Source organism: Vulpes lagopus, chromosome 4 (genome assembly GCF_018345385.1).
Source record: "Vulpes lagopus strain Blue_001 chromosome 4, ASM1834538v1, whole genome shotgun sequence".
Taxonomy (NCBI): Eukaryota; Metazoa; Chordata; class Mammalia; order Carnivora; family Canidae; genus Vulpes; species Vulpes lagopus.
In genome coordinates this window covers 122,703,942-122,725,774 of record NC_054827.1, presented here as the reverse complement: position 1 = coordinate 122,725,774, position 21,833 = coordinate 122,703,942, and the positions used below count along the sequence as shown (strand labels likewise).

General features: G+C 55.2%; 1 protein-coding gene across 10 annotated transcripts in view; it reads right to left on the bottom strand.

The window, feature by feature from the left end:
• Positions 1 to 5,111: 5,111 nt before the first annotated feature.
• Positions 5,112 to 21,833, bottom strand: part of FAM53A (family with sequence similarity 53 member A) — a 45,117-nt gene continuing 28,395 nt past the window's right edge. For 6 of the 10 annotated variants that reach the window (XM_041753062.1, XM_041753057.1, XM_041753056.1 and 3 more), the window contains exons 4-7: positions 21,702 to 21,750; positions 20,147 to 20,201; positions 17,802 to 18,475; positions 10,477 to 11,328 (exon numbers count right to left, since the gene is read on the bottom strand). In XM_041753062.1, coding sequence (XP_041608996.1) covers positions 11,023 to 11,328; positions 17,802 to 18,475; positions 20,147 to 20,201; positions 21,702 to 21,750 — 1,084 coding nt within the window. In that variant the 3' untranslated portion in view covers positions 10,477 to 11,022. Of the gene's footprint in view, positions 5,437 to 10,476; positions 11,329 to 17,801; positions 18,476 to 20,146; positions 20,202 to 21,701; positions 21,751 to 21,833 lie in introns of those variants that run through there. The other 4 variants (XM_041753066.1, XM_041753063.1, XM_041753065.1 and 1 more) reach the window with 4 other exon arrangements.

The window sequence follows — 21,833 nt, the reverse complement described above, 5'->3', positions numbered from 1 at the left end:
GGCTCTATGGGGTGAGGCAGCCAGTCACCTCTCCATTCCTTTAAAAAAAAAAAAAAAAAAGTGTCCCCGTCGTTCCCGCTGCATAGGTGCAGACCTGACTCCCAGGCACCTGTGATGTGCTCTCTCCCTCTGCAGGGCCGGACTCATGGGGTCTCACCTCTCACTTGGCATCATGGCTTTCTGTTCCCTGAGTGCCTTCCCAGACAGACAAGGAGCTCCTCGGGAAGGGCCCAGCATGCAGCACATGGTGGGCAGTGAGGTCCTCTGAGCTAAGAGAGCATTCACCAGAGACAGGAAGGCTCTGTACCTAGGGCACATTGGGTGGCCTCTGAGACACCCAAGGACCCCACTTCCTGGGGCTCCCACTGAGTGTGGGCCTCATCCAGTGGCTTGTGTCCAAGCAAACTGTGTGGTAGGGCCTAGGCGTCACTCCCAAGATCAGGCTGCACAGACCATGGCCTCCATCGTGGGGGCACAATCCCTGCTGGCTAGCCTAGTCTCCCTGGGGAGACGTGGCAGGGACCCAGGGCAGCCCCAGAGGAAACATGCACACGGGAAGGGCAGGGGATGTGACCACAGCAGAGAGCGCACGGGGACACCAGATGGCACAGGAGTGGCAACATCTTGTGGGGTTGAGAACAAAACTCCCCAAAACACAAGGGGAGAATAAAAGCAAGAGGGAAGCGGCCAGAATTCAAGTGAACCCAGGTTCTGGTTCTGTCCAGGAGGAAGGTCAAGACCTAGGTGATGACCTTAACACTTTATGACGTGAGGGTGCTCGTTACTATTTCTGGCGTCCCCACTTACAGATCAGAAATAGAATTGATAGCATCACAAATAAAGAACAAAAGGCACCAGCTCAGGTGACAGAAGTAATACATGCAAACCCTGCCAGTAGAAGTTGAAGGCCAGGTTAAGAAAACCACTCTAGTCCACCGAAGACCTACTGTGTAAGGCTCCAGAAGACTCAGCAGAGGAGCATGTAAAGTGTCCACCTGCTGAGTTCCACTCCTGCTTAGAAAGGTGGTTGAGCCCTTAGTCCTGTGGTAGCTGCAAGAGAGATGCTGCCAAGTCAAGCCTTGCCTTGTCACAGGGCCGGGGAGGGGCTGGGCTCCAGCAAGAGGGCAGCATTTCCCGGCGAGTGGACAGGGTCTCATGAGCAGCCTCCACACCAGGGCAGGCACCCAGCTGGCCCTGCACCTGCAGAGACCAGGGGAGTCAGCCAGGCTTGAGCCACATATGTGAAGCTGGAGCCCAGGGGGAAGAGGAGAGAGGTGCTGTAGAAAGAAAGCTACCCTGAGCTAATGCAAGATCATTCCTAAATATGTCATGGCCAACTTGCTGGAAACCAAAAAAAAAAGTAGAAAATCTTAAAAGCTTCCAGGAACAGCAAAACAAAACAAACATTACATACAGGGAAAACTAGGAAACCACCCACTCTGACTTCTCATGGAAAGCTACCCAAGCCAGAGAGCAATGGAACTGTTTCTTTAAAACACAGGAAGGAAGAACCAGTCAGAATTCTGTATCTGGCAAAACTATCCTTCAAAAATTAAGGCAAAAGGAATGTATTTTCTGATAAATGAAGGCTGAGACAGTATACCTGATCAAAACAAACGTTAAAGAAAATTTTTCAAAAAAAAAAAAAAAAAGAAAGAAAGAAAAATTTTCAGGGGCACCTGTGTGGCGCCATCGGTTAAGCATCCAACTCTTGGTTTCAGCTCGCCACATGTCAGGCTGTGTACTGAGTACAGAGCCTGCTTGAGATTCTCTCTCACCCTCTCCATCTGCCCCTCCCTCTGCTTGCTCGCTCTCTCAAAATAAATAAGTAAATAAATCTTAAAAAAAAAAAAAAGATAAAGGAAAAATTTTCAAGGGCATCCAGCTGGCTCAGCTGGTGTGACTCTTGATTTCAGGGTTGTGAGTTTGAGCCCAACACCTGGTGCAGAGATTACTTAAAAACAAAATCTAAAAGAAAAAAAGAAAAAACAAAAAATTTCAAGCTGAAGACAAATAATACCTGAAGGAAACTCAGATCCACTGGAAGGAATGAAGGGCTGGCAAACATGGCAACCAAAAGAAAGAAAACGCATTTACATCAACATGAGGCCAAAATAGAACATGAGCAAAAGTATCACTAGAGACAGACAGGGTCAGCATATAATTAGAAAAGGTTCAATGCAACAGAAATACATAATAAGGGCAGCCCGGGGCGGGGGGGGGGGGGGGGGGGGGGGGGGGCGCTCAGCAGTTTAGCGCCACCTTTAGCCCAGGGCCTGATCCTGGAGACCCAGGATCCAGTCCCACGTCAGGCTCCCTGCATGGAGCCTGCTTCGCCCTCTGCCTGTGTCTCTGCCTCTCTCTCTCTCTCTCTCTCTCTCTGTGTGAGAGAGACACACGTGTCTCTCATGAATAAATAATAAATAAAATCTTTTAAAAAAGAAATACAGGGATCCCTGGGTGGCGCAGCGGTTTGGCGCCTGCCTTTGGCCCAGGGCGCGATCCTGGAGACCCGGGATCGAATCCCACGTCGGGCTCCCGGTGCATGGAGCCTGCTTCTCCCTCTGCCTATGTCTCTGCCTCTCTCTCTCTCTCTCTCTGTGACTATCATAAATAAATAAAAATTAAAAAAAAAGAAAGAAATACATAATAATCCTAAATGTGAAGAAAAGCACAAGCCACCAGGAAAAATACACCAATCAGCCACCAGAGTCTAACCATGATCAGCTAAACAAAAAATCCAGTAAGGATGTAGATCTGTACAATCAACCTGAACCTTACAGACATATAGAATGCTGTAGATATTTTTAGAATATATTTTCTCTTCAAACACAGGTGGAGTATCTATAAAAATTGGCCATGTTAGGCCATACAGTTTCAATAAATTCCCTACTATAACGCAGCTAAGTTAGCTATCAACAACAAAAAAACCTCCACAGACCCACCTCACACCCCGTGGGACAGCTGCTCTCCAAGGCACAGACACCAACAAGCCTTGGCGAGGACATGGGGAAACTGGACCCAAGCACTGTGGGGGCGGGTAACAAGGTGCAGCCGGCATGGAAGACAGCATGGACGGTCCTCAAAAATGAAGCACAGGATGACGACATGGCCCAGCCATTCCACATCTGGGTAGGTTCCCAGAACTGAAGGCAGGGTCCCCACGGTCACAGCACCATTATGCACAGTAGCTGAGACATGGAAGCACCCACGTGTCCATGGATGGATGGACAGATGGAGGGACAGATGGACAGACGGACAGACAGATGGACAGATAGACAGGTGGACAGACAGATAGATGGAGAGATGAAAGGATGTTTGGATGGATGGATGGATGGATGGATGGATGGATGGATGGATGGATGGACAAATGGATGGACAGACAGTAGGATGGATGGATGGATGGATGGATGGATGGATGGATGGATGAACAAAAGGGACACATAATACACATGATGGAGTGTTACTCAGCATTAAACAGGAGGAGACTCTGCCACCTGCCACTACCTGGATGAACCCCATGGACACTATGCTCAGTGAAGTGAGCCAGCCACCCAGGGATGACACCGTGTGATCCCACTTCTCTGAGGCCCATGGAGGGGTCAGACCACAGAGAGGGACAGTGAGTGGTGGGTGTTGGGGGTGAGGACGGGGGAGGGGTGGGGAGCTTGTGTTTATTGGGGGTAGTTTGGGAAGATGAGAGAGTTCTGGGGGTGGAGGGGGGGCTGTCCACAACACCATGAGTGTGCCTGATGCCACAGAACTGCCTGTTTAAAGATGGTTACAGTGGAAAATGTTATGTTATATATATTTTACCACAATAAAAAAAATGGAGATAGGGTCTTTAAAGCAGTTGTTAGGGTAAAATGAGGTCACTGGGGTGGGCATTAATCCAACCTGACCTGTGTCCTTATAAGAAAAGATTAGGACACGGACACACACAGAGGGATGATCGCATAAAGACATGGAGAGAGGATAGCTGTCTACACAGCATGGAGAGAGGCCTCAGAAGGAAGCCACCCACCCACACCTGGATCTCAGCCTCCCAGCCTCCAGGGCTCTGAGAGAATAAATGTCTGCTGTTGGAACTCCCTGGCCCATGGTCACTATTACAGCAGCCCTAGGAAATTCATACACAGATTAAAGACGAAATATCATATGGTCATCTCAATAGATCAATAAAGACAATAAAATTAACATCAAAACAAATAAAATTAACTCATCATCTTGTATAATTAGCAAACTAGGAATTAAATTGAACTTTGTTTGAAAATCTCCCAGATCCTCTCCAGCACTGCACTCACATGCTCAGGCTGCTCCAGGTCAGAGGGACCATCTGAGCCACCTGACAAGCCTGCTCTCTGCTGCAGCCTGTGCCTGACACCACCTCCCCTGGGTCACTCAGTGACAGGCCCTGCAGACACCTTGGTGCCCTGTCAACAAGCAGACTGGGCCATCCAGCCCAAAGCAGGTGCATGGAATCAGGTATACCTGTTGTAAGCACAGGGGGTTGCCAGCTGACACCTGTCAGCCTTCCCCCAGAGACACAGGATCAGGGAACAAAACTGGAGTCCTCTCCCGGAAGTCCTTGACAGGGTGGCACTCACCTGGTCCTCTCCCAGAAGTCCTTGACAGGGTGGCACTCGCCTGGTCAGAAACCACAGAACCTGCTACATGCCCATACATGTATACACGTGCAAGCATGTGGGCAGAGCTGAACACACATGCATGGAGACGCATGCATGGGCATGCATGCATCTGGCACACACACAGAGTGTGCACATGCGTGTGCTTGCTCACAGACACAGGTGCACACACATGTATGTATACCTCACTACCTTCTGAACAGTAGAACATTTATAGGCCTCATTATTTAAACCAATACAAAAAATAAAAAATAAAAAATAAATAAATAAATAAATAAACCAATACAAGAACCTAAACATTAATAAAAGGATCTAAAAGAGAAGCCAGATGATTTGGAAATTCAAAAGTGCTCGTCTAGGTCAGAGAGTAAATAAAAGTTGCCAGGACAGGCGATTTACAACCGTCCAGAAAGGGAGACTGCACGTCCGCGGAGCCCGCTTCAGGAGGAGCTGGCGGGGAATTCACACCCTTAAATGCTTTTATTACCGAGCAAGAGGGACTGATAATAAATGCACTAAACATTCGACGAAGGAGGGAAAACAGAACAATAAAGTAAATCCACGGGAGCAGGAGGGGTACAGATAACAGCGAATTAATGAATTGGAAACAAGAAAAATGGAAGAACTCATCAGTAAATCCAAGAGCCGGTCCTCAAAATAAACAAAATAAAGCAACGCTGGCCAGAGAGGGAGAGAACCGGCGCTGTCAGGGCCGTGACAGGGAGCAGGAGCCACAGAGGCGTGGTGACAGGCACTGATGGCTGACGTTCTTGATGAAATGCACGATTTCCTAGGACAACAGAAATTAACAGAAGTAACTTAACGAAGCTTAAAGAAGCTACATCCACAACTGCAGAAGCAGAGAAAGCATGGGACTTGCCATGGAGTGACAGGGACAGGCTTCCTGACCAAGGTGGACACCTGGGCCGGGGTCGGGAGGCTTCAGGGGGGCCCCGGGGGCACAGATGGCGGGCAGGGAGAGGGTGTAAGGGGCTCAGCTCTAGGGACTGGCACCCCTGCGGGGGAACCAGGGCTCCTCCCCAGCTGTCAGGACTGCAGGGCCAAGGCAGCAGGAGCCAGTCCCTGCTTGCCCATGACCTCGACCCTGGGGTGCCACGGGAGCCTCCTGAGCTGCTTCACACACCCGGCCCCCCACACAGGTGGCAGTGGAGCAGGTGGGAAGGGTGGCCTCAGGGCCTACTACTTGGTCAGGCCCTGCTGAGGCTCCCGACGACCCCTAGTCCCATCCATGCCATCCAGAAGTCTGGGGAGCTGGGAGAGGGGGCGCTCAGGGGCCAGGCCCAAGGGGCTTCCCCCCCGACCTCAGCCACCACAGCAGCCCCCGCTCCCGCCCCCTTGGCCCATGCTCGGATTTAGTTGGGATCACCCTTGTGGATTTTGCAGGACTTGCCTCCAAAGTTGGCTGGCGTTGTGCTTTCCTCCTGGGAAGGCATGAAACCACAGCTTCCTCAAAGGACGGTTCCCAGGACCAGCCCTGGCATCTCTGCTCTGCTGAGTTGTTGACAATACTTTCCCAGAAACATGTCCATCTCTTCCAAGTCGCTCCTAACACCCCATTGTGCTCATGGCCCGTCCTCATTCCTGAGAACCTACTTGGCCCCTGGCCCTGGTCAGTGCAGCCCCCGCTGCAGTGGTTCCCCACGCATCTGTTCCAGGCACGGGGTCCCCTCCCCCTGGTTTTTTGTCTGCTTCACTCGCTGCTGCTCTTAACGATCCTTCTCCTTCTTTTCCCTTTGGCCTTAACCCTTTCATTCCCCAAATTCGGGGATCAGCACATGACACTGTGGGGATGAAATCAGAGGGGGAAGGGGGGGAAAGAATAGACCTGCCATCCTCAAAACCCAGAATATCAACTGTCTGGCCCATTCAAGGAAGTTTGCTAACCTCGGCCTCATTCTTTTTTTTTTTTTTTTAAGATTTTATTTATTGGGTAGCCCCAGTGGCCCAAGGGGTTTAGTGCCGCCTTCAGCCCGGGGTATGATCCTGGAGACCCAGGATTGAGTCCCACGTTGGGCTCCCTGCATGAAGCCTGCTTTTCCCTCTGCCTATGTGCCTCTCATGGATAAAGAGGGAGAAGCAGCTTCCATTCAGGGAGCCTGACATAGGACTCGATCCCAGGACTCCAGGATCACACACCAAGCCAAAGGCAGATGCTCAACCGCTGAGCCACCCAGGTGTCCCTCTGGTTCCTTTTCATAGAGTGTGCAAACCAGTGTGTCTGAGCTGACTATTCCCCCCACCCACCCCCTCTCCACTCAAGCCCCCAGATGCCTCCCACCTCACGGCTCTTGTTCGCATATGGAAGAGGATTCCCAATACCTGCCCTGGCTCACCTGCCCAAGCTGCTGCAGTGCCCAGCCATCATTCAGCAACATCTACCCAAAGAGCAAGTACAGGAGTTCCTGAGACCTGCTCTCTGATGTTTCTACAGAGGGGTCTGCATCTGCGTCTCTGGCCAGGTGTCAGCCAACCACTGGGACCGGCAAGGGTTCAGGGTCCTCCAGGGAGTCCAGACAGGCAGGGGGTCACCCGCTGGGTGGGATGCCTGCAGACACTCTGCTCCAAGGTGTTGCCTGGCTCCAGTGTGGAGGATCTGGGCACTGGCACTCCGCAGAGGTGGCCAGAGAAAATCCAGGACGAGGGACAAGAGGTGGGAGGGCAGGGCCCTCACATGAGGTGGACTGTCCCCGCTGGCCCCAGGCTGTGCCCCGGTCCCTCAGAGCCACCCCAAGCCACCTAGTGGAGGGACCTATACCTATAGAGGCACAGATTTGGCCAGGACCACAGCCATGGAGGGTTCAGTGCACAGACCAGCAAAGAGGTGACTGGTGCTGTGGGCAGGGGTCTCAGGGCTGGCCCATCCCCAGGGCGCTGCCTTCCCTGAGCCTGGTTTCCCAAGGACACTGAGGGAGTCACAGTGGGCCAAAGCAGGGGGGGGACAGGTACTGCAGGATCAGCCCAGGAGTGAGGCCAATCCTCCAGGGGGGGCTGAGGGTGATGTATGAAGGCCTAGACAGCGATACAGGGAGCCTGGACAGTGAGGGCTAGTGAAGGGGGCTGCTGTCCAGCTCCTCAGCAAGAGGCCCCATCTCCATCTCCCAGCCTCTGCCCCCTGTGCTCTGGGAGGCCTAGAGTGGGGGAGGGGACAGGGCCTCCAGGAAGAGCAAGAGTCCTGGGGGGGGGGGGGGGCGGGCACTGTCTGCAGCCCAAGCCACCAGGTGAAGAGGGGCCTTTCGAGACTCCCAGCCCAAGAACATGACTGTCCCCGAGGGCCTAGGATGACCTCTGCCCACTTCCCAGGGCCATGGTGTCTAGCCCTCCAGTCACTTCCACCCAGGCAGGGTCTGCCTTAACCTGGAAGGCCTGCTGAGGAATGACTGCTGAGGTAGACCCATGGAGGCCCCCACTTGGCTTCTCATGTGGCTTCAGTGAGAGGACTGCAGGACCTCAGCCTGGTCCCACGGCCAGTGTAAGGGCCCAGGGAGGCCACCTGGATCCCATATGGCTGCAGGGCCACAGCTAATGGAAGTGAGACCCAGGCTAAGATAGGAGGGGCTCTTTATCCTGGCCCCCCTGAGCAGGGCATGGGGGGAAACTGAGCGAGAAGTGAGGAGATGCACAAGGAGGATGTGCAGAATGGGGGAGGCAGTCAGGCACAAGCTCAAGTGCTCCTTGTGGGGGGCATCACAGCCCCCCACCCCACCCCCAGCAGGAGTCCCCTGGATAGGTGCTGAGGCAGGATCCAGGGGCCAGGCGGGGCCAAGTTCACATTCAGCACCCTGTCCCTCACTACCTCCAGCCCAGGGCTGGGCTCAGAGCCAGCTGCATGCGGACAGCAGTTCCTGTCCTGGTTGGGGACACAGAACAAGCCCACCAAACCCTCTGTCTGCTCCTGGCTGAGGGAGGGTTCCATTCACAACAACAGGTGGGAAGTACTCTAACCCCAGTGCTCCAGGTGCACTGAGCTAGGGGTGCCTCCCCAAGCCTGCTCACCATCCAGCAGGAGGGAACACTGGGCAGACCCCTGGAGGGTCACCACCAGGGACAGCAGGGTTCCTCCATGCTGCAGGGGATGAGGGGCCCTCAAAGGGGACTGACCTCTGAGCCCCTTGACTGCCACGGCCCTACAGTGTCCATACTCCTGCCACCACACAGCCGACCTGACTCAGCCTGCCCTGGCCCTCCCCCCACCCACCTGCCACCTGCCCAGAGTGCCCAGGTCAGGGGGGCAGCTGGGCTTCCTCATACCTACAGTACAGCCCCTCTGTGTCTGATCCTCTCCTGTTCTTTCCCAGCCCGGGACCTGCAGCAGACACAGCCAGGCCAGGACCCCCACCCAGCTGCGGCCAAGGAGACATCCCTGGCAGACTCTCCTGCAGCCTGACACCACTTCCATGATGCCCCCCAAGGCTCCTGTGGCTGTCCAGGCTGCTCCATCCCAGAGGGCATCAGTGACCTATAGGCCACACAGCCCCATGGCCAGGCTCTGTCAGCACAGGGACCTTGCCCACACCCAACAATCTGGTAGCATCACCCACCCCCCACCCCATCAGATCCACAGGTCAACCCCAAAGCAAAGTTCTGAGTTGGGACCACTGGCTTTATGCAGGTAAGTATACAGAGCCTATCTCCAGAAATTCAACCCAAAACACAACCTCCTAGTGGAGAATCTGGCATTTGTGCTGGAAATTCAATGCAGGGGTCCCAGGGCCCAAGGCCTGTGCCCACCAAGAGCCAGTCTGCAGGTCCCAGGGGCTCTCTGGGCCCCTCCACCTCATGTGTAGCCAGGTGGTGGCTCTGGGGATGCTGGTGACACTCTAAGGCACCAGAATGACCCCCAAAGTCCCCTCTCAGAAACCGCCAAAGGCACCTCTGCATTGCAAGTGGCCCTCTGGCTCTGGTCCCACTCCAGACCCATACTCAGCCAAAGGTCTGCCAACCCTGGGATACGCTAAGCCACCCATACCATTTCTCTCTCCTCTTCAGGCTAAACCCAGACAGCTGCAAACAACACCCCTCCCCTGCCAGGCAACACCCCAGAGGGGCCCAGATGCCAGTATTTTTGTAAACTCCCCCACAGTTGAGAGCCACTAACTAGACAGGGGGACTATTCTAGAACAAAGCACAGGTGGCTTTCTGTACCTAACTCTGGCCACAGCACACCTGCTGAACCTTTTGCCCCTCCACACAGATGCTAGGCGCCTGCTCCCACAGGAGGCTCGCCAGCAAGCTAACAAAGTGGAAATGGGCACCTCCACAAGTCTCAGGGACCCTCGGACAACAGCCTAGAGCTTAAGAGGAAAAAAGTTCTCCGATAGTCATCAAGAAGCCATCATGGCCACTCCTGGCTCCCGCAAATCAGTGGGATTCGCGGGAGCCAGCCCCATGTCAGCCCCGGTGCCACTGGCTTTATCCCACGTGATGGGAGTTCAGAGCAGGGCAGGGCAGGCTGTAGGACCCCCCAACCTGCAGGGAAGGGGCCAGCAAGCAGGCCTGAGAAAGCCTGGCACCTCCTGCCTCTGTCCTCCTCCCACCGACAGTCTACCCAGGGAGTTGGACACCATTAACAGCTATGATGTGAGGAAATGTTCTCAGGGGAAAAAAAAACATCAAGATCTCCCCAAAGGTTCTTACTGTATTCTTTTGCTACCACAACCTGCGTCCTCTTACCCAAAGCTCCTGGGGTTGGAGTCTCTGGTAGAAATCCCCATGTCATTAGAATCAGGAGTGAAACACCAGAGACAACATGCTCTGTCCTGTGCTGCACCCACACCTGAGGCCCAGCTGCTTTACACCAGGAATCAACACAGCAAAGTAAACGTTTTTTATTGAAGTCATATCTGGTGCCGCCAGGACCACCATCCTCAAGGCCCATCCCACAGCTCCTGGTGCAGAGACCACTGTCTACCACCCCAAAGGGCAGACAGAAGGAGGCAGGCACACATGGAGGACAGAGACTACTGGAGGGGCCAGACACCTCACCCAGACTGCCATCTGGACCCCCTCGCCTGAACCCTCTGCCTGGACCTCCTAGACCACCCACCTGAATCCCCTGTCCAGACCCCCCGCCCAGATCTCTCACCCAGATCTCCTGGACTCTGCCTGGCAGGCATTTTACAAAAGGAACACAAACCCACAAACCCACACTGGGATCAGCCCATCGGCCTCCATTTCATAGAATGCCCTTCTAAGAATTCATTCAAAATGGAGCAGCTCTCTCTAAAAGCATAAAAGCCATAAAAATCCAAAACACATCTTTAGGGAAGACTAGATCAAAATAATGTTTAAAGTTATGCACCCCCGCTTCTGTCCATGTGCTGAGAAGAGACCGGATACCCAACCCACCTGCCTGGGGTCAATTGTTCTCAATCTGCCCCAGGTCCAGCTCACCGCGGCTAGGAGGGAAGACGCCCTCCTCCCCAGCACTATCCCAGTCACTGGGGTCTCCGCTGCTCCCACCCTCCCCCTCAGCAGCCATGGGCTCCCCAGAGGCCCACGGGCTGGGGCAGCAGGGCCTGGGGCACACCCTCAGTGGGTTGGAGCCAGATGTGACAATGCCCGTGAGGCCGTGTGGGTCATACGGGGTCAGCTTCACTTGGGCGTCATCCTCCTCTTCATCTTCATAATCAAGGGAGCAAAGGCTTTTTGAATTTTTTAAAGTCTGCAACAGAAAAGATATCAGCTTAAAGCATTTCCAGGGGGTTATGCAGGAGGCAGCATCCTACTGACCCAGGGTACTGCCCCGCTGAGACCCAACTCCCCAGCTGCACCAGCACTGCCACTTCCTGCCTCCCGCAGCCAGTTCTTCCCCATGTTGCTAAAGATGGGGGCTCCCAGGGCAATCGCTGCAAACAGAGCCCTGTCCACTCAGGTGGCACCTCTCCTTGGCTAGTCCAGCAGGGCCCACGACCCAGCAGGCCACCCCACCCATTAAGGCTTCTGCTCCAGGGCTACACACCAGCAGTGTGTACTGGCCTCCTCCCCTCCACCTCCTGGCCACAGCCTACCTCCAGACCACACATGACAGCAGCCCCCCTGGCACAGACAGGGCCCCTGGTACCATCCCCACCATCCCCTGGTCCTGCACTTTTGGGTAGCACCTGTGTGTTGCCCACTGCGCAACCACACCTCTGCTGGAGCAGCCTCTCAACCTGGCCTAGGGGTGATCTCAGCAACCCGGGGATCGGGCTCCCCTCCTGGGCCACACCCACAGTGCCCTCAGACAGGTGCCACCACACGGTTCAGGGCCTTTAAAGGGCATCATTCTCACCCAGCTCCAGTACACTGGCACCTACAAATGTGGGCTCAGAACACAAGCTGACTGATGCTACACAACCCAAATCCAAACCTGCTGGAGCCAGGACATGCCTCATACAATCTGTCTCCATGGTTAGAAAATGTGCTGGAAACAGTCCCACAGTGAATTATAGTAAATAAACACTTCCCTTAGGGGAGCAGAGCTCCTCTTTGAAATAAGCATGTTTAAGGAAATTATTTGGCTCTATAAAATACACTGACTTCTCTTGTGCGTAATTACTGACTGAGAAGTAAAATTCTAATGATTCAATCTTTTTTTTTAAGATTATTTATTTATTTATTTAATCATGGGAGTCACAGAGAGAGAGAGAGAGAGAGAGAGAGAGAGAGAGGCAGAGACACAGGCTGAGGGAGAAGCAGCCTGCCTGCAGGGAGCCTGATGTGGGACTCCATCCCGGCACCCCAGGATCACGCCCCAGGCTGAAGGTGGCGCTAAACCACTGAGCCACCTGGGCTGCCCTAATGATTCAATCTTTAAAGGTACAATTGATCACATAATTTGGTCACAAAATGAGGATTCATGAAATAACTTCCTCTTTATTCAAATCAAGGTGGATTTGACAGGGAAGGTCACTTCTTTATGCAAACCACTTGGCCCAGCATGTCTCTGCAGGCTGGTAGTGACATAGGCAAAGCACGCAGCCCCTCACCAGGCTCCCCCGGCACCTGCTCTCGCTCCACCCCTGCCCTGGTCCACATGTGGACAGCGCTCACCCACCCCACAGCACACCCACGAGCTAGCAGGAATGTGATGGGGCAGTGACTGGACAGGTGGCAGGAGAGCTGCTGTGGAGAGGTCTTCTGTCACTGGGACATGAGTCCATCTACAGGTCACAGATGTAAAACCAGTCCACTCCTGCCACTTGTTAAAGAGATGTGGTGGCCGCTCAACAAAACTGCTCATGCAGAGCTATATGAACCTGCTCTAGGCAGCAACCACCTGGCCCCAAAAGGGGTGCCACCTGCCACCTCCCATAGAGGTGCGCCATCACACAAAGCTGGGGATGACAGGAAAGCAGGGTCTGAGGCCCACTGGGAGCAGCCTGGGGCCATGCTGATATGTGTGACCCTCAGCACTGGACAGTCCTGCTTCTGCTACTGTCATTCTGGTTTCAGGTTCCCTGCATCTAAGCAGATGAACGTAAAATATTTTTTTCAAAAATCAAAGGTCAAGACTTTGAATTATAAATCAGGGGCTCTAGATTTTAGAGGGTCCACCAACTTGTGTACCATTTGCAGCAGCCCCAGAGACAGGCCCCGACTTCCTAGGGCAGTGAGAGCACATGCCTCCTTCACCCCAAGCCAAGGTCATCAGCTACAGGTAAGCTGATGAGATTCTGCAGGAAAAACAGAATTGTGCCTGTGAGCCATCCCCCATTCCTTTCAAGGAACGTCCAGCGCCTGGCCAGCCACATGTGCACTGGCAGAGGCATCAGGCCATCTCCAAACCAGACCACATGGTTCTGCGTTCCTAGACAGCTCACAGCATCTCTGCTCAACCAGAGCAGACCCTGCCCATGAGGTCCCACTCATCCCAAAGGCGAGGGCTGAGCAGGAGCCCTGGGGGGTCTCCAACTGCCTGCAGGCGCCTGGACCCCAGCACCCATCTGGTTGCCGTGTCCATCCAGGGTTTCAGCTATGCCCCAGAGAAACCAGAAGCCCCACAAGGCAGATGTGGCAAACCCAGGCGCCTTCCTCAGCCAGCAGAGGGAGAGGGAGGCCTGGCCCAAGCCACAGTGGCTTGCGGGGCTTGCAACGTCCACACCACAGGTGGGGGCAGAGACAGCCAGAGTGGGGGGGTGTGTATGCACAGGAGCGTTGAGTGTGTCTGCATGTGTTGGGCGAGGGAGTTGTAATAAGGAAGCCAGCTGACAAGCAACTGATCCCTAGACCTCCTCCCTCACTTTGGGGTGAGCACCCTCGCAATCCTGAAGAGAGTGGAAGTCGTTCACACAGCAGAGATGGGGGGGGGGGGGGGCTCAGCTGGAGGAAAACCAACAAAAACCAGCACGCTCACATGACAGAGTGATAGAAACCTACAGCTGACCAACAATGCTCAGGCCTCCCCAGGCCTGCCAGGCCACACGGGACAGGCAGGTGGCTCCAGGCAGCTGGAAGCACACGTGCACACCCCTTCCTCTACCCCCGGCTACAACCACCCTCCTTGGGACACCAGGCCAGGGGCTAGGGCTGCATCTCAGGCTGGCAGGGAGCTACATGTCCCAACCACAGGCTGGAGCACTCTTCAATTACACCATAGGCAGCTGAGGATCTCCTCTACATCATAAAAGCTTCTGAAAACACACAATTTCATGAAAACTGGTACCTGTTCCCATACCCTACTGGAACCATAACTGATCAGCACATTTTCAGTAATGATATTTTAATTTCAATTTTGAGACCTAGCTTTGCCAATAAAAATAGAAAATTCTGTATGTTTTCCTGTAGAAATAATCACCCAGAATGAAGATTCAGGTGGCAGCAGTGTCCCCTCCTTGATGACCAAAGCCACCCCTCAGGCCCTGCTTGGCTCAAGACAGAGCAGCCCTCGAGCCAAGATTCAGGGGCTACTAGGCACTCTGCATCACATGCCCACTGTAGAGGGCAGGGCAGGGCAGTGGGCTGCTCAGCACCCAGCACACCACATCCAGGCCCGAGGTCAAGGACCCTGTGCTCCCCACCGCACCACTTCAAGTTAAGACACAAAACCAGTATGCTGATGTCAGGACCACCAGGCTGGAGCGTGCACACGCAGGATGGATGTGGTCCCAACTGTTCTTGCACAGAAAGCGGGAGCCACAGAGAATCTCCTGGCATTGCTCACTGCCACACTGTCACATGGACACCTGACACACCTGAAGGCAGGTCCCAGGGCTTTGCCCGTGCCTGCTCTGAGAAGTCTCATGTAGAAGTGAAGTCACCTTGAGAGGAAACAGTTGGGGTCTCCATTTCCCAGAGGGGACACCACGACCCTGGGCAGGGTGCACAGGACGTCTAGGCACACATGTGGCACCTGGCAATGCTCAGGGCCTCTGCACCCCTTGCTGTCTGCAGAGCCAATGGCCTGCACCCACCTCCCACTCACACAACAGCCGCCTGCACATGGCTGGTCCTCTAGGGTTCAACAGTCACATCCATGCTTCCAAAGTATTTTTAAGTCTTCTGCTTCCTTCCATTTGCACGCTAACCACAAGTACCCATGAGTGCCCATTCTACTTGTAGGTGACATTGAGTTGAACACGCGGCACCACAGAGAAACCTCATGGGTCTCGCCCAAAACATCAAGAGTCACAAAACCTGGCCACTTAACCATTAACAGCTAGACTACCGCTTCTACCTCCTTGTATGTTTAAGACAACCAAGTTTCCTAGATCTGTGGTGATACAGTAAGAGGTGCATAGCTGGCCTTTGTTCATACCTGGTTCTGATCCCTACAAACCTTGGAACTTCCTGAGTGATGGGGTGAGGACCATCTTCTGTGATTCATAAAGAGCCCCATTCAACCACACCTCAGTTTAGGTGAATATGACCCCTTGTAGGTCCCCAGCCAGTATTGGGGTAGGGCAGTGGACAGAAGGATCACACCAGGCTTAGTGTGTTGGACTTTAAGTCCCCCGCCCAGAGGATGGAGAACGGAAGGAGATTCGGTCCATCTCCATGGCCAGTGATCTCATCAGTTGCACCCGTGCACTAGAACTTCCATAAAAATCTCTGCACACTTGGTGGGATGAGCACTGGGTGTCATGCTATATGTTTGGCAAGTTGAACTCCAATAAAAAAAAAAGAATAAAAAAAAATCTCTGCACAGAGGGTTGGGGGATCTGGAGGTGGGTGAGCACATCTGGGTGCTGGGCACTGGGCACAGGTGCTCCCAGAGAGGTGTGGGGGCTCTGCACCCCCTGGCCCATACTTTGCCCTGTGCATCTCTTCCCTCTGGATGATCCTGAGTTGTGTCCTTCGCGATAAATGGGTAATTAGTAAGGTGCTTTCTAGAATTCTGCAAGCTGTTCTAGCCAAGTACAGAAACTGAGGAGGGGGTCGTGAGAACCCCAGTTTGTAGCTGGCCAGTGGGGTACTGAGGCATCTGAAACGGGTGGTCTTATGAGGCTGAACTCTTAGCCCACAGGTCTGCATTCTCTGCAGCTCATGTCAGAATGGTGCCAAACTGTCAGACACCTGCCAGTGTCTGTAGAGAGCCCGGGATCTTGGGGTGCAAGAGCCATACACAGTGCACAAGGAGGGGTGTGAGTAGAAACAAGCCCTAATGGTGACCACTGACCACAGCTGCACATGAAATGCCTTCTGTCTCCAGAGGCAGCCAGGAGCTGGTGAAGGACGGGGCTGGAAGCTGGCCTCCATCCCCCAGGTCACAATCAGAAGTGTCAGCCAGCTATCATGACTGCTCTCTATGCCTCTATCTGCATACAGTTCATCATTCACAACATCAGGAATAAGAGACAGTGAGGGACACACCAGCTCAGAGACTTTAAAAGTTCTAAGAGATATAGTAAGCAAATTTGTGCCCCAAACTGACACCTTAAATGCAATGCCACTTCCCAGAAATGTGAAACTTTGGAAAGCCTTAGCAGATTCCCCCAGAGACACTGAGCATGCAGGTTTGTTCACCTCCACATACACCCCAGGCCCAGATGGCTTCCCGGTAAGCCCCCAGCAAATCTCACATGTGATAGCTTGGAAGTAAATGGCTCATCCGGTCTATTGAGCCTGCAGGTGACACAGCCCTGCAGAGCACAAGCGTGCAGGGCACCCTGAGCAGAGCCACCCAGCTGAGCTGCTCCCGGACACCTGACCTGTGGAAGCCATGTCGTAACAAATGGGCATCACTTACAGCTGGTAAATGTGGGCTGTTTGTTATGCAGCAATCCTGGCGGGTGCCAGGCTAACCAAGGCAACAGGCCACTGAGGCCAAGGAGTCAGGCAGTCAGAAGCCTGGGGCAGGGCAGGGGGAGCTCAAGGATCCGGGGGTCAGGGAGGGGGTCACAGCAACATACCAACAATGAGGGAAAATGTTCTAGAAAGACAAGCGGGAAGGGGGGCACCACCCAGGTGGCTCAGCTTGTTGAGCATCCAATGTTGCTTTCAGCTCAAGTCATGATCTCAGGGTCATGAGATGGAGCCCCACATGGGACTCTGGCTCAGCAGGGAGTTGGCTTGGGATTCCCTCTCTCCCCTGCCTCTGGCCCTCCCCAGTCCACCCCATACCACTCACACTCTTTAAAAAAAAAAAAAAAAGACAGACAGACATGCAGGCTTCTCATCTACTGGGCTTTGTTTCTTTTGGGCTGCCAATATCAGCACCCTGCTGACTCTGCACCCTGTCCTTCTGCTTCTAGTGGGCCAGCCCACCTGACCACTGAAGCCCATTCAGATTTGCCCTGTCCTGTACCCTGGCTCACCGACTTTGCTCCACAGCCTTCCATACAGACAGGTGGTCATAGCCGTCCCACACCCCAGGGAGCACAGGGGACATGAGGACCATGGGAACCTGGGGGCTGGGATCCTGACATGTCCACCTGCACATGAGCACCCACATGCACCCACACGCACCCACATGCACAAGCAGGGCTGAGGACAGCTCACACCTCACCAAGGCAGGCAGGTTACGGGCCATGGGAGCTGGCGCTGGGGACGCTGCAACCTCAAGCCCACCCAGGCCCAGAGCGCAGCCCAAGCAGTTCATACCCTACAGGGTGCAGAGGCACCGAGACCGCTGGCAGGCCAGTCTCACCACAGAACCGCCCCGGGGTGTGCGCAGTGCCAGCAAGCCGAGGACACCGGACACAAGACAAGCCTCACCCGTGTCATTTTGAGAAAGTCCAAGGATGGGCGCGGCCAGCGAGTGCCCTCCTCACGCCTGCGCTTGCGCTGCCACTTCCTCCCGACGAGCACGCACGGCTGTGAGCAGCACCGGAGCAGGCCCAGTCGCCGGCCCAGCTCGGGGGTAGACGAGGGGCTGCTGCTGGTAGAGGGCAGTGCCGTGCCTACTTCTGCCAGGTGCTCCTGGGACAGCGACAGGCGGTGCCTCCAGGATGGGACGCGGGGCCGCCAAGGCAGGCCCGAGCTGCCCTCATAGCTGTCCACGCAGCCGCCGCTGGCCGAAGATGGCTGGGGTGCCGGGGACAAGGTGGGCCCAGCCACCAGGAGGGTGCGGTCGAGCGGTGCAGCACCCCTGGGCAGGCTAGCACCCAGGCTTTCCTGCAGCGTGGCACTCCCACCGCTGTGGCACCACCTCTTGGACACCGGCGTCCAGACCCTGGAGCAGCTGGGGCGCCACAGGGAGTGGCAGTGCGCCAGCTCCGACAGGGAGCGGCAGTGTCGCTTGGTAGGTGGTGCCGAGGGGGGCCCTGAGCTCTCCCTCAGGTCTGTGGTGCTCACCGCACCCAGGACTGTGTTGGGGCTCCACGTCCCTGTGGCCATCTGATTTCCAATGGGCCATCCGCCACTTAAGACCTTCCAGGGGCACCTGTCTTCTGAGAAGACACAAAAGAGAAGAGACAAGTGAACAGGAGACAAGGCATGGTCTTTGCTGTGCCCTGAGACACCTGCCCAGCTGGGGACACTGCCTGACGCAAAGCCTCATGCCTTGCAAGAGCTGGGGGATCTGGTCAGCACAGGCCCCACCGACATTCCCTGGTCAGGCAGCTAGCCATTCCCTGAAAATGACCAAAGCATGCTGTTCCCCATTCAGTTTCGTGAAAAGACTGGCCCCACATCCCCTACTTCTCTATCTGCGGCCAAGTAATCTTATAGGTATGCAAGCCCCCCACCAAGCCACTTCTTCCAGGAAGCCAGTGCCATGGTAAGCACTTGGGCAGAGCAGCAGCTATGGTGTCCCTCACCTCCTGTCCTCCTGAAACATGAGGCACGGCCCCCAGCACACATCAAACAGGGACCCCTTTCCAGCTTCCACTCCCCCACTCCACACAGCCACCGGGAGGGTCACAGGAGACACTGAGTGTCCAGGGGTCAGCACTCGGCATCCACATGTGAGAACACACTGTACAAGCACAGCACAAGGGGCTCCCTCTGCCCACCTGCCTCCAACACCACAGAGTAGCCTACCCGAGCCCTTCCTCAGACCCTTCACAAAGCCCTTGGGTGCCCAGACCCTGAATGTGCCCATCAGGGCCGCCATCACAAGCTCTGCTGTATCCCAACTGCTATCGGGGGCAGAGCAGTATGAATGGGTCTCCTCTGACTCCTCATGTGGAGGCAGGGTGGACTGCAAAGCCTTGACTCCCACCAGCCTGGCCATAAGTCTTTTCAGCATCCCCCAGCCTCCAGTGGGTATGGAGGCAGTGGGACCCAAGGTATGGGGCCAGGACCCCTGTGGTAAAAGGCACAAGCAAAGGATGATCCTGCTGAGGACTGGCCCCGTGTACAGATGGACCACCACTGAGGACACAGTACCAAGGACCGGTGCTGGGCTCACAGTTTCTACCTCTACAAGTTCACAAAAGAATTTATTAAAAACCTTCACTTTGGTAGTCTGGAGAGCCATCTAACACAGTGAGTGCCATCCTACAGCCACGGTGACCAGGGCCGGCGGGGGAGGACTGGCACTCAAGTCAGGCCTGTCTGTCCCTAAAGACCACAACTAACATGTTCACCACAACCCGTGACATGGAGCCAAGGTCACCAAGAGTGTAGGACAGCAAGCTCTGCACACCCAGGCTCAGTTACACACTCGTGTGGGGTGGCCTTTCCAGTCATAGGCACACGTGTAGGACACATACACTGGCAAGAGGTGTCCTCCGTGCTCCAGGGCCTGAGCCCCAACCACACCAATGGCCCAGAGTGTGCCACACCGGAGCTACACACCCACCGCGTGCTGCGCCCAACCCCTCCCTGTTCTGCCTTCAATGCCCACAGGCCTCCCAGGGCGAGCCTCCACCTCCACACTGCCAGGCGCCTTTCCAGAGGGGCCCGGCGGCCCGGCACCTGCCGTGTCCTAAGGCAGAGGCCCAGTCATGCCCTGACCCACAGCCCAGCATGGGGAAGACTGCTGTGGGCAACCTTCACTGTGAGGGTGGACTTTCCTGCAGAAGTCAGCATCATGTGCTAGTTCCACTTCCCGCACCTTCCGTTGGCCCATGGCCACAGAAGCCCAGGAAGACCAGCAGGGACTTTTCAACACTTACCATTGCTCTCAAAAGGGAACACATGGCCACTGCTGCTCAGTGTCCTGCCAGAATGCTGAAAATGTTAAGAAAAACCAGCATGAACACAGTGGACACAGATGCTGAGCTCACAAACAGCACAGAGGTAAGGATAACGCTGTATTCTCATCCCGGCAACCAATTCCGCTCTTCCCCAACACTGCCTTTTTTGGAGATTAAAAAGAAAAGCACTGACCTCAGAATATGTTTTTTTCTTAATCAAGATTCTTAAAAGCCTAACAATACTCCAGTGAGTGAAGGGAACCCAAGTGTTGTGCATGTGCATCTGTGCTCCCACAGCCCGAGCAGCCCTCGCCGCAGCCAGGGCTCCTCACAAGCCTCCCCACTCAGCTACGCCACCAGGCCCTCCTCCACATGCGCCAGCCCCAAGGCTAGGCTCCCCAGGGCAGTGGGGCCTAGGAGGGCTGGAGCCAGCAGATGGCTGCCCTGGGGCTGCATCACCCAGCAGCTGCACAGAGCTAGAGAGACCTGGCCATGCTCAGGAGGACCAGGTGACCAGTAGTTCCCCAGGCCCAGGACCTGGTCAGGTGACAAAATGAAGAAGCAGCTCCAAAACTCCCAGGAAATTGTTAACACACAAGCTGGTCATCTACACCATCAGGGAATCCTACCTCCCTCTTAGTTTCTATAAATCCCCCTGAAGAACTATGGCCCAGCTCCCACCACAGCCCTTCCAGCACCCCCAAAGACCCCCACAGCCCTCCTGGCACCCCCAATGCCCCCACAATGCCCCCCATGGCCATCCCAGTGCTCCCAGCACCTCCAACGCCACCACAGCCCTCCCAGTGCCCCCAGCACTCCCCACATCCCTCCCAGGGCCCCTAGCAGCCCCACAGCACCCCCATATCCCTCCCAGTGCCCATAGTATCCCCATGGTGTTTCCCACAGCCTTCCCAGCACCCACAGCACCCCCACATCACCTCCCATGTGCCCCCACAGCCCCTCACAGACCTCCCAGCACCCCACCCCACCGCCCACCCCCAGACCAGGTTGGCCAGCCACTGTCCCCCAGGTGAGCAGCAGGCACAAGCACCCTCCCAGAGCTGTGATCCCCACACACAGCAGGACACCTGAACAGAGCCACTATCCATCAGGGAAAGGCTCCAATGGCTCCCACATAGGAGGCCCAGGTTCCACCTCAGTGCAAAGGTGCACAAGCAGGTGTGGGGAACAGCCAGAGGACATGGGTTTTATGGACAGCACCCGTGCTGCAGCGCAGAACAGGGCTGGCCCGGGCCTCTCTATGGGAGGACAGCTGTGGCGTCGAGGGCCTCCATGCCCGGGACGGGCTGTATAGTCTGCCTCACGCTGAGGAGTCCTGACCAGATGAGGCCACCAGGGGGTGTGGAGACCACAGGCCGGTCCCCAGGCAGGCCTGGCCACACCACATGCACCCTGACACCATCCAGCATGGAGCTCAGGCACAGCCAGTGCAGCCTGCAGCCTGCAATCCACTGCCCTGAGCAGCCCTGATGGGGGCAGCCTGGTTCCTCTGTGTAAGCCTTGGTCTCCCCACCTGGGGCTGGAGTGAGAGTGGGACGCACACGTGAGATGGCTCCAAAGCTCTGTGACAGTGACGGAACCCATTGACGAATGGTGCAGCAAGCACAGCCATTTCCAGAAAGGGCATGGGGTTCACCACACATCC